The sequence below is a fragment of the Tauraco erythrolophus genome, chromosome 26, assembly GCF_009769465.1.
Source record: "Tauraco erythrolophus isolate bTauEry1 chromosome 26, bTauEry1.pri, whole genome shotgun sequence".
NCBI lineage: Eukaryota > Metazoa > Chordata > Aves > Musophagiformes > Musophagidae > Tauraco > Tauraco erythrolophus.
Window position 1 is genome coordinate 6,447,181 of NC_141490.1, and position 17,212 is coordinate 6,464,392.

The 17,212-nt window shown below is 44.0% G+C and overlaps 1 protein-coding gene across 2 annotated transcripts in view; it reads left to right on the plus strand.

Annotated features, from left to right (window-relative positions):
* The window catches only part of ARHGAP32 (Rho GTPase activating protein 32), a 180,738-nt gene extending 163,849 nt beyond the window's left edge, over window positions 1–16,889 (plus strand). For both annotated transcript variants that reach the window (XM_086626940.1, XM_086626942.1), the window contains 8 exons: window positions 4,913–5,020; window positions 6,220–6,365; window positions 8,631–8,832; window positions 9,551–9,696; window positions 10,641–10,715; window positions 11,277–12,134; window positions 12,800–13,707; window positions 14,634–16,889. In XM_086626940.1, coding sequence (XP_086483066.1) covers window positions 4,913–5,020; window positions 6,220–6,365; window positions 8,631–8,832; window positions 9,551–9,696; window positions 10,641–10,715; window positions 11,277–12,134; window positions 12,800–13,707; window positions 14,634–16,889 — 4,699 coding nt within the window. The remainder of the gene's footprint in view (window positions 1–4,912; window positions 5,021–6,219; window positions 6,366–8,630; window positions 8,833–9,550; window positions 9,697–10,640; window positions 10,716–11,276; window positions 12,135–12,799; window positions 13,708–14,633) is intronic.
* Window positions 16,890–17,212: the final 323 nt, after the last annotated feature.

A 17,212-nucleotide genomic window follows, 5' to 3' on the forward strand; every position in this document is an offset into this window, starting at 1 on the left:
AAATGGAATAGAATAGAATAGAATAGAATAGAATAGAATAGAATAGAATAGAATAGAATAGAATAGAATAGAATAGAATAGAATAGAATAGAATTGAATTGAAAAAATGGACTGGAATAAAATTGAAAAAATAGAAAAGAATAGAATAGAATAGAATAGAATAGAATAGAATAGAATAGAATAGAATAAAAAAGAAATGAAAAAATGAACTGGAATAGAATAGAATAGAATAGAATAGAATAGAATAGAATAGAATAGAATAGAATAGAATAGAATAGAATAGAATAAAAAAATGGACTGGAATAGAATTGAAAAAAATGGACTAGAATAGAATAGAATAGAATAGAATAGAATAGAATTGAATAGAATAGAATAGAATAGAAAAAATGAACTGGAATAGAGTTGAAAAAAATTGAATAGAATAGAATAGAATAGAATAGAATAGAATAGAATAGAATAGAATAGAATAGAATAGAATAGAAAAAATGGACTGGAATAGAATGGAAAAAAATGGAATGGAATGGAATGGAATGGAATAGAATAGAATAGAATAGAATAGAATAGAATAGAATAGAATAGAATAGAATAGAATAGAATAGAATAAAAAAAAGAATTGAAAAAATGGACTGGAATACAATTGAAAAAAATGGAATAGAATGGAATAGAATAGAATAGAATAGAATAGAATAGAATAGAATAGAATAGAATAGAATAGAATAAAAAAGAATTGAAAAAATGGACTGGAATAAAATTGAAAAAAATGGAATAGAATAGAATAGAATAGAATAGAATAGAATAGAATAAAAAAGAATAAAAAAGAATTGAAAAAATGGACTGGAATAAAATTGAAAAAATAGAATAGAATAGAATAGAATAGAATAGAATAGAATAGAATAGAATAGAATAGAATAGAATAGAATAGAATAAAAAAGAAATGAAAAAATGAACTGGAATAGAATTGAAAAAAATGGAATAGAATAGAATAGAATAGAATAGAATAGAATAGAATAGAATAGAATAGAATAGAATAGAATAGAATAGAATAGAATAGAATAGAATAGAATAGAATAGAATGAAAAAAATGGACTGGAATAGAATTGAAAAAAATGGACTAGAATAGAATAGAATAGAATAGAATAGAATAGAATAGAATAGAATAGAATAGAATAGAATAGAAAAAATGGACTGGAATAGAATGGAAAAAAATGGAATGGAATGGAATAGAATAGAATAGAATAGAATAGAATAGAATAGAATAGAATAGAATAGAATAGAATAGAATAGAATAGAATAGAATAGAATAGAATAGAATAGAATAGAATGAATAAAAAAGAATTGAAAAAATGGACTGGAATACAATTGAAAAAAATGGAATAGAATAGAATAGAATAGAATAGAATAGAATAGAATAGAATAGAATAGAATAGAATAGAATAAAAAAGAATTGAAAAAATGGACTGGAATAAAATTGAAAAAAATGGAATAGAATAGAATAGAATAGAATAGAATAGAATAGAATAGAATAGAATAGAATAGAATAGAATAGAATAGAATAAAAAAGAAATGAAAAAATGAACTGGAATAGAATTGAAAAAAATGGACTAGAATAGAATAGAATAGAATAAAAAAGAAATGAAAAAATGAACTGGAATAGAATAGAATAGAATAGAATAGAATAGAATAGAATAGAATAGAATAGAATAGAATAGAATAGAATAGAATAGAATAGAATAGAATAGAATAGAATAGAAAAAATGGACTGGAATAGAATAGAAAAAAATAGAATAGAATAGAATAGAATAGAATAGAATAGAATAGAATAGAATAGAATAGAATAGAATAGAATAGAATAGAATGAAAAAAATGGACTGGAATAGAATTGAAAAAAATGGAATAGAATAGAATAGAATAGAATAGAATAGAATAGAATAGAATAGAATAGAAAAAATGAACTGGAATAGAGTTGAAAAAATAGAACAGAATAGAATAGAATAGAATAGAATAGAATAAATGGAATAGAATAGAATAGAATAGAATAGAATAGAATAGAATAGAATAGAATAGAATAGAATAGAATAGAAAAAATGAACTGGAATAGAATTGAAAAAAATGGAATGGAATGGAATGGAATAGAATAGAAAAAATTGACTGGGATAGAATTGAAAAAAATGGAATGGAATAGAATTGAAAAAAAATGGAATGGAATGGAATAGAATAGAAAAAATGGACTGGAATAGAATTGAAAAAAATGGAATGAAATAGAATAGAATAGAATATATGGACTGGAATGGACTGGACTGGAATAGAATAGAAAAGAATAAAAAAGAATTGAAAAAATGAACTGGAATAGAATTGAAAAAAATGGAATGGAATTGAAAATATGGACTGGACTAGAATAGAATAGATGAACTGGAATAGAATTGAAAAAAATGGAATAGAATAGAATAAAAAAGAATTGAAAAAATTAACTGGAATGGAATTGAAAAAAATAAAAGAGAATAGAATAGAAGAGAATAGAATAGAAGAGAATAGAATAGAAGAGAAGAGAATAGAAGAGAAGAGAATAGAAGAGAAGAGAATAGAAGAGAATAGAATAGAATAGAAGAGAAGAGAAGAGAATAGAAGAGAAGAGAATAGAAGAGAAGAGAATAGAAGAGAAGAGAATAGAAGAGAAGAGAATAGAAGAGAATAGAATAAAAAAGAATTGAAAAAATGGACTAGAATAGAATAAAATAGACTTGAAAAAATAAAATAGACTTGAAAAAATAAAATAGACTTGAAAAAAATAGAATAGAATAAATGGACTGGAATAGAATTGAAAAAAATAGAATAGAATAGAAAAAATAAAATAGAATTGAAAAAATGGAATAGAATAGAAAAAATAAAATAGAATTGAAAAGAATAGAATAGAATTGAGTAGACTAGATTTGAATAGACTAGACTAGAATAGAATTGAATAGAAAAAATAAAATAGAATTGAAAAAAATGGAATAGAATAGAAAAAATAATTGAAAAAATGGAATAGGATGGGATAGAATAGAATAGAAAAGAAAAAATAAAATAGAATTGAAAAAAATTGAATAGAGTAGAATAGATTGAATAGAATAAAATAGAATTGAATAGAATAGAAATAATAAAATAGAATTAAAAAATGGAATTGAATAGAATAAAATTGAATAGAATAGAATTGAATTGAATAGAATAAAATAGAATTGAATAGAATAAAATTGAAAAATACAATAGAAAATAATAAAATTGAATAGAAAAAATTGAATAGAAAAAATAGAATTGAATAGAAAAAAGAATTTAATAGAATAGAATTAAAAAAATAGAATAGAATGAAATTGAATAGAATTACATAGAATAGAATTGAATAAAATTAAATTGAAGAGAATTGAATAAAATTGAAGAGTATTGAAGAGAATAAAATTGAATAGGATAAAACAGAATAGACTAAAATTAAAATGAATAGAATTGAATCTTTATTACTAATAGTTGCTGATGTCACTAATAGGCACAGCTGATGGGATCAGTGCCATGCCAGCTCTGATGCCTACAGACGTCCATTGGCTGCTGCTATCCCATTGGCATATTACTTTAGTGTTGTAATATATGTTGATTTATTTGCAGACCAGTTGTGATTCTCCTCCCTGACTGGTGGAGTTGGCCAGTTGTAACTATTTATAATAAAGAATATTTTCATTTTAATTCTTTTAACACACAGGGATCAGCTGGGCAGTGCACTGCTGTCCCTGCATGTTGTCACTGATTCTAGTAAATGCTTTTCAACTCAGTGACTTACTCCATGGTCATTATACTCTTACCTAATTACAACAGTTAACTACAGTGTTATAAGCTACAACTGTGTGCTACTTGCTCTTCACACAGCATTACACTACTTAGTTAAGACTGTCTCAGCTATTAACTAATAAAAAAATATTACCACTAATTAAGGGGGCTCTACTTTTCTCTGGTCCATTCCACCTTTTTCCTAAAGTGAATCTCCATTTGTGGGGTAAACAAATGTGTGCATCTTGGAGCTGGTGATGCCCGACTCAGACCAGAGAGGGGGTGGGAGACACTCCTGGGTACCAAATGACAGACAGACACCACTACTGCTCCCTTTTCGTGGGAATAAACAACACTTTATTTTTCTGCTGCTCTGCGAGGAGAAGTTCTGTGGAGGTAGAGAAGTTCTGTGCAGGTAACTGGGTGCTGGAGGTGTCCATTTTGTTTCCAGGCAGAAACATCCATCTTCACTCCAGGCCTTGTCTGTTTGCAGAATTTCAAGGTGCCCCCCACCCTCCCCATCCAACAAAAGGTACTTTGTGAGACAGACACACTGAGGAAGATGCATCAGCATTTTCCTTACCCCCTTCTAGCTGCCTTAGAGACCTGCAAGAAATGTGTAGCCTTTAATTTCATAAGTACAACTCAGACACAATTTAGTGGTACTCAATATCCCAAGGCTTCTAAAGGAATACTCCCCCCTTGCCAAGATGAACATTCCACATCCTTTCCCCCCCTCCAACAAGCAGTGCTGTCACACACAGCACGAGGGGTGTAACTGCTCTTGCACCATGTTACAGTAAAGCAGCCAAGTGATGAAATTCCAGGGTGCTGTGCTGGTACCATTTAGATTATTCCCATCCACCTCAGTGTTTGCTGGATCAGATGCTTTGGTCATCTTATCCATGAGTCTGGACAAATCAGGAGAGACCCTCCTCACCCCACAGTGGTGTAATTATTTGCTGAAGACAACTTTACCATCAGTCTCAGGGTACATAATTTAATTTTTTTTCTGTGAGCTGTCAAACCAGAAAAAAAAAAAAATGAGCTGGCATTTGTTTTGTAAAGTGCAGCATGGCTTTGCTCGTTGGTGCTGAACATTTGCCTATCTCCTGTTTTCCAGGACACTGGAGTTCCTAATGAGACACTTAGCTCGTCTGGCTGATTACTGCTCCATCACCAACATGCACACCAAGAACTTGGCAATTGTCTGGGCTCCAAACCTACTAAGGTACCTTTTTTTTTTTCCTTTCCCCCTATTTCAATACAAGATAAGGTTTTGTACTTATAAAGGAGATACCTGTTCTGCAAAAAGAAAAAAAAAATCATAACTTTTTGCAGTTGAGGAAGAGGTCTTCCTTTCTTCTATCCAATGTGCTTTTCTCCTGTAAAATTGCTAAGCAGGGGCAAGCCAGGCTCCTGAACTGGTGATGTAAAATAGCTCCCCACTGCTCTCAGTGGAACTGTGTCCATGTGCTCAGAGAACACCCCAGTATGTCTCACCACGGAGCAGTTCAGTAATGAAAAGGAAGGATTCCCCCAACCTGCTTAGATGAGACTGTGTGTCCTTGATCATCCAGGAAAATTTGTTCAGTGGCATCACTGAATTCCCAGTGCATAAGTCTCAAGAGTCTACTTTGACAGCTTTTAGCTGCAAAAATTCAGACTTATGGAAACAATCTTGGATAAACCTGTCCCCTACAGTTGGTTTTTTATGTGCTTAATAGGAGTAATTGAAAATTCATGATGTAATTTTGAAATTTTGCTTCAAAAGAAAAAAATAAATCAAATCACCCTGGCCTCTATTGTGTCGATTTCTGGACTGCTTTTGTTACCAACCTGAGAAATCTGAGCCAGAGATTCCCCCGTGTGCAGCTAACGAGGGTAAAGCTCTTCTCTCCTTTCTGGCAATTCACCCACAAGGGGTCAAATCATCTCATTTCAGTTTGCTTTTGTGAGCACTGGGGTGCTTGCTGAGCAGCATCAGTTGGAGACATTCCCTGCTAGAGGGGACAATCACACTGGAAGGCCACAGTGAGGTTTTCACGACGCCGCTGCTGAGGTTTCCACCTGCTGCATTCACAGTATCTGGAAACAAGTTGAGAAAACACTCCCCACTTCATGTGTGCAGTGCACTGACCTCCATCCCAGACCTGCCACACACTCCTTGTCCTTCCAGACCCAGTGTTCCTCTTGCTGTGTCAGTAAGACTCAAACCTGAAACCAAAACGTGGATATCGATCCCTACGGTCAAGTAGGATCATTAGTGATGCTTTGATGAGATTTCATCTCATAACTGCCTCTGAAGTCATCTGCCACAGCAACTGGGCACAACATCTCAACTCATGCCAAACCCTCACCCAAGAGGAGTCCATCTTCCCGTGTTCTTCTGGCTGTTTGTGTTTCATTTCATCCACACCTTTTCTTCAGATCGAAGCAGATCGAGTCTGCCTGCTTCAGCGGGACAGCCGCCTTCATGGAGGTGCGAATCCAGTCGGTAGTTGTGGAATTCATCTTGAACCACGTGGACGTCCTCTTCAGTTCCAAACTCAGCTCAGTCATACGAGATGGAGCAGGTGTGTGTCTTCTTCCACTAGCTTTACCTTGATCAAAAAAAAAAAGTAACAGAGACTTTATGGGTATCTGAGTCTCCCCTGGGACATTTCAAGCATGTTCTTACTATAACCTGGAGGACAGGTTTCCAGGGTTACCATGTTAGAACCTGGCAAATATAGCCTGGTTTTAGAAACTGCTAACAGTACCTTTCTTAGAAGCCAAGGATGCTCTACAGAAGGGCACATCTTCATGTTTGGCTGCTACTTTTATGTCCTAGCACTGAGAAATTGTAAGGATTCTCTTAAAGGGGAGGAGCAGGGAGGGGACAGAAAAATTTAAAACCATTGTCATGGATGCTCCTGCCTGCTTCTCCATTTGAGCTCTCTTGCAGTACAAGACAACACATGATCTGTCTACCCCTGTCAGCACCTTAGAACATAAATAGAAGTGAACTGATTTAAATAAAGCTGTCTGTATTCAGCAGCCTTGACACTAAGAAACATAGCCTTGCTCTTAACAGGGAATATTTTAACATCTGCTATCCTGGGTATTTCTTCTGCAGAGTCCAGAGGGGTTACTTAGCATCCAGCCACATGGCTCAGCCTGCATTGGCCCCGCAGTTATTGCCCACTTCTCTGCTCCTGTTGCTGATTTGTGGCTTTAGGATGAGGGATGAACCGTGACACATTCACACCCAGCCCTGGAACACATGAAATGCCATTCAGCCTTAGAACCTACATATTCCCTTGAGTGACTAAGACCATAAGTATACCTATTCCACTGAAAACAAGCAGAGTTGCACCAGGAAGAAAGTTTACTCCGTATTAGATCAAGAAACATGGACACCACAAGCTATTATTACTCCTAAGCAGCATTAGGTGTGTACCATCTGCTTTGGTAACCTGCCCTTCCTATTAAATGCACACAGTTGATGCCCTTACTACCACCTGCAGAGTACAGATAGCTGGTTTTCCAGTATATTTGCTGCTCCCCACTTTTAAACAAGCCCTACCTCTACTTAGGATGGCAGAGTTGCTCCAAGTCCAGCTCTTGTTCCTGCTGGAAAGCAATTTTAAGTCAATAAGGAGCCAGAAGTTAGCTTGGCTCTACAGTAATAGCCCACAGCAGGCTGAGCACTGGCAGGGGAAGATAAGCATGCTAAGAATCCGAGCCAAATGATTATCCAGGCTTAGAACAGACCATGTAAATTCAGCTAATTGTTTAATGACTTGGTCATTTGCACTCAGTGTGCTTTGACACAAAACTGGCCCCGGAGAAGGGTCAGGCTATTTCACAGTGTATCAGCTAAGTGCAGGAATACACAGAGCATCCTCTTCAGTGCTTCCAAGAGCCTGTCTGAGTGCAGCTCCTTACCTGTACCTGCCTGCAGGAGGTGAAAGTGGCATTCCTGAGCCTGCTTTAAAAGCCATCCCAGGTGAGGCTGTTGCAAAGACAGCTGGAACCCAGACTTCACCTGGGACAGCATTTACAGCTGACACACACCCCCCCCCAGGCTGTGCACACTTTTACACAAGAGCTGTGGTGCTCAAGGGATAGCAGTAGGAATGAAACCAACCAGGATGTTGATGTGGTGACATACTTCCCCCCACACCCCTTAACTCATGTGAGAACAACCAGATAAGTACTTGCACAATAAGCCATGTCAAACACAAGGCAGCTCTTCTTACAGCAGGCTCCCTGTGCCCCTCTGCAGCAGTCTCCTCTACACTGCAAGCTGACCTAAGAGATCCCAGCAGCAGGAGGCAACACCAGCTATTTGTACAGAAATTTACATCATCTTCTCCAAAGTCAAGCATAAGCTTTAAAAAGGCCGAGGGCAAGGCACACAGCTAGATTCTGTTGACTGATATCCATCTGTACATCAGTTTGCAGCAACTTCAATCACACGTGGCATTTCCAGTTGCACCAGGAGGTGGAACCTGGGAATGACTGAAAAACAGGAAAAGAATTTTCTAAGAAAAGCAACCATCACTTTGTTTACATACTTTTGCTTAAGTAAAATATGTCAGGGAAGGTTTCTAGCCTACCTGCTTCCCTCTGCCTTTTTTTTTTTTTAACTAGACTAAGCTGCTCCCATGATTGAGAGAGTGTTTTTGTCATAAACATACCTCTGACAAAATGGTTGTTTTGACCATATCTTCCAGTGGCTGGGATAACAAAGGTTTGGAAAAACACAGCACCTCCCTAGACACACTGACTCAGAGCTTTGATCTCTGTACTGCTGTTTTCTGATTCTCCCTGTTGCCTGTGGTTTTCCCTTACAGGGCACAGTTCTTTATCACGGCCCAAGTCGCTGCTGGTGTCCTCTCCTTCCACAAAGCTGCTCACACTGGAGGAGGCACAGGCACGGACACAAGCCCAGATCAACTCTCCCATTGTGGCAGACAGCAAATACATAGAAGTGGGAGAAGGCCCTGCAGCTTTACAGGGGAAATTCCACACAGTCATAGACTTTCCATCTGAAAGGTAAAGACGAGTAACTAGTCACACGTCAAGAATTGTAGCCATTTTCCACCTGCTTTGGGCTCTGTGAGCATTCAGCTTACATCTATTGTCTGGTGGACTCAGTTTAGCCATATAACTTCTGCACCACTCCCTCCTTTTTAGCAGAGTTGTCACTGAATGCATAAAGCCATGTCACAGGTGATGCATATAGATGCCTGTACCAGTCATGCACACAGAAACGTAAACAAGGTTAACACCTGGAAACACTGGGGCTTTCCATATTTCAGGACTAAATGCCTGTCACAAATCCATGTCCCCCTCCAAGTGGAGCAGTTGGACAGACTTGATGACACTAGAAATCAAATATGGCAGCAGGAAGAGGCCGATGTGATTTTACAGCATGAGCAAGAGATGCTTTAGAATACTTTTTATGGCTGCATCTGCCAGCTAAATAAAAGCCATCCCTTAGTTGCTGTACTGTACAGTTTTATGGAGCCTTTGCTCACCTGCATGGCACCTTCTTTGCATACTTTGGTAGAATTTGCCCAGCAAGACTTCAGTGCTGAGCTGTAAGAACAAAAACATCCTCAGCTGAGATGAGTTTCATCATCTCAGAAATAAAAGACAGAGCTCCCAAGCTTTGTTTCAGCAGAAAGCAGATAGTGCTAGTAACAACCAACCAGCAGCAGGAACTAAACGCAGCTTCTCTCCAACAATTTGCTCCCTTTTCTCACTCCAGAAAAAGACCACCCAGCAAGATGAAGAAGTCTCCAGTGGGCAGTTGGCGTTCCTTCTTCAACCTGGGAAAATCGTCGTCCGTGTCCAAACGCAAACTGCAGCGCAATCCCAGTGAGCCCTCGGAAATGAAAGCCATAGCCCTGGCAGGTGAGAGTGCAAATCCAGCTTCCGAAAAACAGGTTTTCAGCAACACAGAATTCGTGTTTACAGCAGGCTTTTATCTCCTTCTAGTGTTCAAGCCAGGCATAGCATCTTCAGTCAACTGCTGGCTTTCCTAAACGGATCTGCTGTAGCTCAGGAGCCAAGCCTGCTAGAGCACACACCTCTAGTGCTCTTCTCAGAGTAGCTTTTGAAAGACCCTGTGTGGACACTGCTATATTAAGTCTCAGAATAATTCCTTCTTATTATGAAATAAATTATGAAAATATGAAAATATGAAATTATGAAATAAAAAGACAGTTCTGGCTCCCTTTGCCACTCCCAAAAGACACACAGACTGGGTAAAGGCACCCTTCCACAAGCATCCACCCTGAAAGTTCTACCAGCGTAGCTGGAGAAGGTACCCAACAACCTTTTGTAGCTGCATCCAACATACATAAACTCTGAATTCTCAGCCTTTTCTGTGTAGAGTTTGCTGTCTCTTTCCAAATATAAAAATAGCAACAATATATATTTTTGTGGTAACACACACCACAAAGCCCTAAACACGAGTCAGTGAGGACTTTTATCCTGCCTTATTCCTGGTGCCACTTGGAAATCATAACCCTCATAGTATTCAGTGGAATAAATACATTATGTTTATTGCCAATAAAGGGGACCTCTCTCCATAGGCCAGTCTCCCATGCAAATCAAGACTACGTGTCTTAGTAAAGCATATTAACAGCAGAACAGGATAAACATTTTCTTTAACAGCTTTGGAGTAAATACAAAACCTAAAACCCCAACCTTAAACCAAAAAAGCACAATGGTACTCCCAAAGACAGCAGAACTGCTGCAAGAAACCCATTTGTTTCTTCCAGCCACAGTTACATGGCCAAATATAAACTACTTGTATAATTCAGCTTCTCCCTCTCTCGGTTGCATTTCCTCAGGTGGACGAGGAGACAGCGGGACTCTTCGCTCAGCCAAAAGTGAGGAATCACTCACCTCTCTGCATGCTGTCGATGGTAAGAAAGTTCTACCTGCACTTGGAACGTGCGTGGGTTTAAAAAGGCAGCGTGACATTACTGACCCAGGTATTCCACAGGGCAGATTTCCCACCTCTCCAGCAAAAGCTGGACTTGCTAACTAATGAAGCAGCCTAGCACTGCCCACCACAGAGGAGCATCACAAAGAAATGCTCTTCAGGTCTTTTTCACTTTAGAAGGAAAACAAACCTCTTGCTTGCGTGTAGCAGACACCACTTACATTCATTCCTTGCTATCTTGTTCTGTTCTAAGGTGGGAAGGAACATGCTTTCTGAGAAAGCCTCAGGTCTACAGCACACTTGTGCTGGTTTTGCTTTTGCAAACAGCTTAGCTTCAGACTAAATCAGACCTGACAACAGCTGTAAAAGAGTTTGAGCAAACATAATAAACAGTTACTGCTAACTACATTACTTTTGTGTTTAGAGCTCACCAGGAGAGCATCTTGCACACTGCCTTAGGACTACGTTAAACCACACCAAGCCATCACCTCCTGGACAGTAAGGTTTTGACACTAACCTGTATCTATCTACTCGCTCCTAGGTGAATCCAAACTGTTTCGACCCAGAAGACCTAGGTCCAGTAGTGATGCATTGTCTGCTTCCTTCAACGGAGAGCTCTTAGGAAACATGAATCGCTGCAATTCTTACGACAACCTTCCCCACGACAACGACAGCGACGCGGACGAGGGGCTCATCCACGTTCCTGCCCTGATTTCTCCTCGATCTGCTGAGGACGTTGACCTGAGCCCACCAGATATCGGAGTCGCTAGCCTGGATTTTGACCCAATGTCTTTTCAGTGCAGCCCACCCCAAGCTGAGTCCGAGTGCCTGGATAGCAGTACCTCCCTGCTGGAGTCAGTTGGCATAAATAAGGAGAAGTCAAGCCTACTGAAGAAGGATTTAGAATCAGGCAGCCAGTCCCAGACACCAGGCAGTGCCACGAGCTCTGAGCCAGTCTCCCCTTTCCAAGAGAAGATGAGTCCCTTCTTTACTCTGGACCTGAGCCCAACTGAAGAGAAGGCCTGCAAACCCCACACCTTCTCGCCCAAGGTGGGGCGAAAGCCCATCAAATCTCCACCGCTGACCACATCGGAACCCGTCTCCTTCGCGCTGCCCAGCCGCATGTCGGAAGCGATGGGAGGAGTACCCGTCGCATCCAGGAACTCCTCCGCTTCCTGCTGGAGCAAAGGGATTGGCATCACTGAAATCACAAACAGGTCCCCAACCCAGATGTCCTTGCCCCTGAAAAACAGTGAAACAGGAGCAGGGGAAGGAGCCCACCAAGAGCTACAGCATGCCCAGCTAGTGGCTGCTGGCAAGCCAGAGTTGCCAGAAGAAGGGGAGAGACCCATGTCAAGCAGTCAGAATAAGACTGTACCCACTGGACACACACAGCCAGGTACAGTGCTTTTTCCTCCATTCTTTCTTTAAGTTCCAAAGGGGACCTGCTCTCCAAAACGTCCTCCTCTGCGTGCCTTTTAGGAGAGGGGATTGCCCGTCAGTTCTGATCACAAGTGTCTTGCAGGGCTGTGCAGATCAGTAGGGTCTTAACCTCTGCTTTCTCCCTACATCACACAAATCTCAGATAATTTTCCATAATACTTTGTATATCACTTCTTTCCCCCCCCCATCCTGTCATACGTGAAAATCTATAGCATGTTCTTCTAAATCATTTCAGCCAATAAACCATCTGAGACTTTTCTTTTTTAAATTAAAAATCTGCCAACACTCGAAGAAGGGACCTTTTTTCACCTAAAACCTTATGATCAAAATTGAGTAAGGGTATCTCATTCTCTGCTACCTACTTCCTACCTCTCTAGAAATGCAAGAGGAGCCTTTAGACAATCTCTTGTGGTTTTTTTTTTTCCTTTTTGGGATGAGCTGCCGTGCTGTTGAGCAGCATTTGCATGTGAGACAGAAGATAGAGCGTTTCGCATCAGAAGGAATTGCCACTGTAAAAGTGTGGAAAGCATCTATTTTTTTATAGTAGTCGTTAAGGTTAGAGGTCACTCTCCTTATTGGGTAACATAAAATCACTCTCTCTCTCAATTTTCCCCCCATTAGGAGCAGTTGCCCTCGACTCCCCCCAGGATCCTGTTCCCGTCAGTTCTGTGTCTCTTATCCCTCCTCCTCCTCCGAAAAACGCAGCACGCATGCTAGCCCTAGCGTTAGCCGAGTCTGCACAGCAAGCATCCGCTCAGTCTCAGAAAAGGCCAGGAGATACTCATTCTGAAAGCACAAATTATGGAGAGACTGAAGCTGGCACAGCTCTAGAAAAGCTCCATCTCTCTGCTGGTGCTCCAGACAAGCTCCACCTGTATACCGGTCTGCCCGAGAACCGACTTCACTTCCAGACTGGTGCACCAGTAGAGCAGGATTTCCAAGGTGACAGCACACCCGGGGAGCAGAACCACCCACCGGGTGCACCTGGAAACCGGGACCCCCCACCTCTCCACCCTGGCATGCCTGGGGACATGCCTGCTAGCAGAGATGCAGAGCAGGAGCAGTCCAGCTTCCATCCTGGTAAACCGGGGGACAAAGATCACTTCCCCACCCACACTGGGGACTGGGAGCACACCCCCCACCCTGCTCCGGGTGCACTGCCTGACTGGGAACCACCCGCAGCAGACTTGGCTGTAGATAAGCCCCATCTCCGTGCAGGCATGTCTGGGGACAAGCACCACGTTCCTGTCTGCACAGCTGATGACCAACTTCAGTCTCCTCCTGTCGTAACCACCGGGGAGAAGAGCACCCCGCCTTCACTCCCGTATTTAACCACCATCCAGACCACAGCAGCCGAGCCGACCCGCGGGCCGGCGGGTCCGGCCACGACTCAGGCAGACATCCCTGCTCCGGCCGCGCCGCGCACGCTCCCCACCAGCCAGCCCGCCCCGGCGCAGAGGCAGGATCACCAGTCAGCAATGGGACAGGTGCCAGCAGCCTCTGCGAAAGCATCGAGCAGTTCCAGCCAGGTACGTGGCGCGCCCTCAGCCCTGCGGGCACAGTGCCCGTGCATGGCTAACCTGGGACAAAGAGGCTGAGATCTGGGACAGACGGCCCCAATCCAAAGGGCAGGAGGATCTGCTGGGGTGATTGGTGCAGGGAACGCTAGTTTAGAAGTGCTCAGGAACGTTTTTGCATCCTCTCTTCACTGAGGCTGGCAATATCCTCAATATATTGAGGCAGTGAGGCACTGGCACAGGTTGCCCAGAGAAGCTGTGGCTGCCCCATCCCTGGCAGTGTTCAAGGCCAGGTTGGATGAGGCTTTGGGCAACCTGGTGTAGTGGAGGGTGTCTCTGCCTATGGCAGGGGGGTTGGAACTGGATGATCTTTGAGGTCCCTTCCAACCCAAACCATTCTATGATTCTGTAATATAAAGCACACCAGGTTGCTTGTGTGGGAGTTAGACATGGAAATGTTCAGTGAGAAACCCAAACTCCCTGCTGCCCATCAAACACACACACCTCCAGCCTGTCCTAAGCACCACAGCCACATTTAAGGAAAGGATTTCTGCTGTATCCCACTCCTTCATCTGCTCACCAGGGCAGGAGGAGTTTCAATCCAGGCACATTTTCATGAAGACAAGTACGTTTCTAAGCAGATCGCCTAATAACCAAACACTGTGGAAGAGTTTTAACCTGTTGCTATAGCGAGACAGCCACCTCCTCCCCTTTCTCCAGTTGGAGATTTGCAGGGGGAGCTCTCACAAGCCCCTCTGCTGCCATTTGTGACAGGTCCTGAAGTTTCCCAGGGGCACCATGCTGCAGAAGGGACCTACACCACTCTTCTGCAGCCAGCAGCGCTGGCTCTCCACAGCAAGCAAACAAAAAACAAGCCACCACTGTATATTGAACTAATCCATACAAACATCTAACTTCTACTGGTTTCTTCCCTGTAGGTGTGGAGCACAACTGCACCTGAAAAGCCACCTGAGCCCACGCCTGGTTTTGTCTCAGAAAGCAGTTCTACCACCCGCTGCTCTTCTTCCGTGCCCACGGGCCACCAGAGCCATTTGGAAAAGCCTCGGGAGACTACGAGGGCTCCCCCACTGCACCTGAGGTCCGAATCCGTCCCTACTCACTCCTCCTACAGCTTTACACCCCCCGTCCCCCCCGTGAGAACGCTGGAGAGCAAAATCGCCGCCGCCATGCACTCCAACAACACGGACACCGTCAACAACTCCAATTATCACGCCTTCCTCTCTTCCTCCATGCTGGCCTCCTCCGTGGAGGAAGCCTTGCTGCCCCCACCACCGCCGCCTCCCCCACCCAAGCACGCTTCCCTGCAGTCCGTGTACGTGCCGCATCCCAAGCCGGAGAGCATCCCCGAGCCCTCTGGGCCAGACAACTACCTGCACCACAAGCCAGCTCCCGTCCACCAGTACAGACCCGAGAGCGTTCCTCCTCACATCTACCACAGCAAGCCCGACCAGCACCAAGCCTACCCTCCTCGGTCAGAGACCCCCACCTCCGCCAGCGCTCGCTACAACACCTACACCAGCCAAGGGAAGAGCACCTCGGCTCTCCACTCCAAGCCCCGCAGCCGGACGGAGTTCGTGTCCTCCATCAGCCCGACGGGCTTGCGTAACGCCGGCTACGCCGAGGACGCTCCTCCCTACCCCATGATCCGAAGGGTTCAGTCGCTGCACGTCCCCACCCCTGCCGCCTCCGCCATCCGCTCCGTTCCCATTTCGCGGACCGAGGTGCCTCCGGACGACGAGCCGCTGTACTGCCCGCGGCCCCTCTACCAGTACAAGCCATACCAGCCCCACTCCGACTACCACGTCACGCAGCTGCAGCCTTACTTCGAGAACGGGCGGGTGCACTACCGCTACAGTCCTTACTCCAGCTCTTCCGGATCCTCTTACTACACCACGGCCGATGGGAGCTTTTACGACCTGGACCCCTACAGCACCGTGCGGGTCAGACCTTTCCACCCCCTTCCCAGCCGAGACTTTGCCCCATATGGCTCTCGGCTGCAGAGCAGAGGTCCCTACCGCTACCCCAGCCTGTCCGCCTACCCTCGGGGTGGCCTGGTGGGCCACCTGGCAGGCAAAGAGCACAGTTTCATCAGCAGAGACGTGCCTCCCGCCCCGGACATCAAGCACATGTACATGTCGTGGGACCTGGAGGACATGGAGAAGTACCGCATGCAGTCTATTCGCCGGGAGAGCCGCACGCGCCAGAAAGTCAAAGGGCCGGTGATGTCCCAGTACGATAACGTGGCCCCGCTGCTGCAGGAGGAACTGGGAGGACTGGATGTGATTCACTTGCGCAGCAAATCGGACCCTGGGAAAACCGGTCTCCTCACGGTGGCGGAAGGGAAGGAGGGGAGGTACCCAGCCAAAGCAGCTACACCCGAGGGGGACGAACGGTACTACATGCAGCACCCTGAGCCGGAGCCGGACAGAGCCCACTACCACAGCACCTACGGGAACGGGCAGTCGGAGAAGCCATCGCTTCCCCAGAAGCAGAGCAGCATCCGGAGCAGGAAGCCGCACGAGCCGGGCTGCGCCACGAACGAGCACAGGACACACTCACAGCAGGAAGCGAGCCACAGGCAACCTTCCGAGCCCAAAAACGGGCCCCCTTACCCTGACTACCGGCCCAAAGGTGGCCCGGAGGCCCCCGAGCCCATCAGTTACCAGCACTCAGGTGGGAAGTACATCCCAGTGAACCAGGATACCCTGAGACTGAACCATAAGGAGGTGAGGTTGGTGGAGGACAGGCTGGATTTGGAGAGGTCTCGAGCCAGACCCACCACAGCCATGGAGAAACACTCCAGGGACTGCTATAAAGATGATGACCACGCTGCCTCCCCCATGGCACCACCCCCCAAGCCCGAACGGAGCCACAGCCTCAGAATGCAGCACCCCGAAACCCTGGAGAGGGACTCTGCCCTCCTGTACCCGTACCAAACCCTTGGGAAGCGCCAAAGCACTATGACTGTGGTGTCCCAGTACGACAATTTGGAGGATTACCATACCATGCCTCAGCACCAAAGAGGGGGCTATGTCGGAGGAGGGGGGGGGTTCGTGCCCCCCAGTTTTAGCCACGTGCACAGTAGAACTTACGCCACGGCCCTTGGCCAGGGAGCCTTCCTCCCGACGGAGCTGTGTTTGCAGAGGCCCGAAACAGAGGTCCACGTCGAGTGAGCTGGTGTGGGGGGAAGGAGGGATAGAGTCTAAGCAGCCTCTGCTGGACAGCGGACTGTTTTATTTTTTCAGTGATGGAAAACAAACAAAAAAAAAAACAAACCACACAACAAAACACAAAACCCAACCCTGCCCCCATGAGCAAAGCAAACCCACCTTCAGCCCCAGCCCACCACTCACTGTTTTTATGTAGTAGAGATATAGCTTTTCCATGTGATTTTGAGACAACTGGAACGACAGGGCAGGCTGGTGGCACACAGGTGTTGCCAGAGAGGCCAGGCAGAGCTGAGATGCTGTTGGGGCAGGGGGGAAGGAGAAGTTTC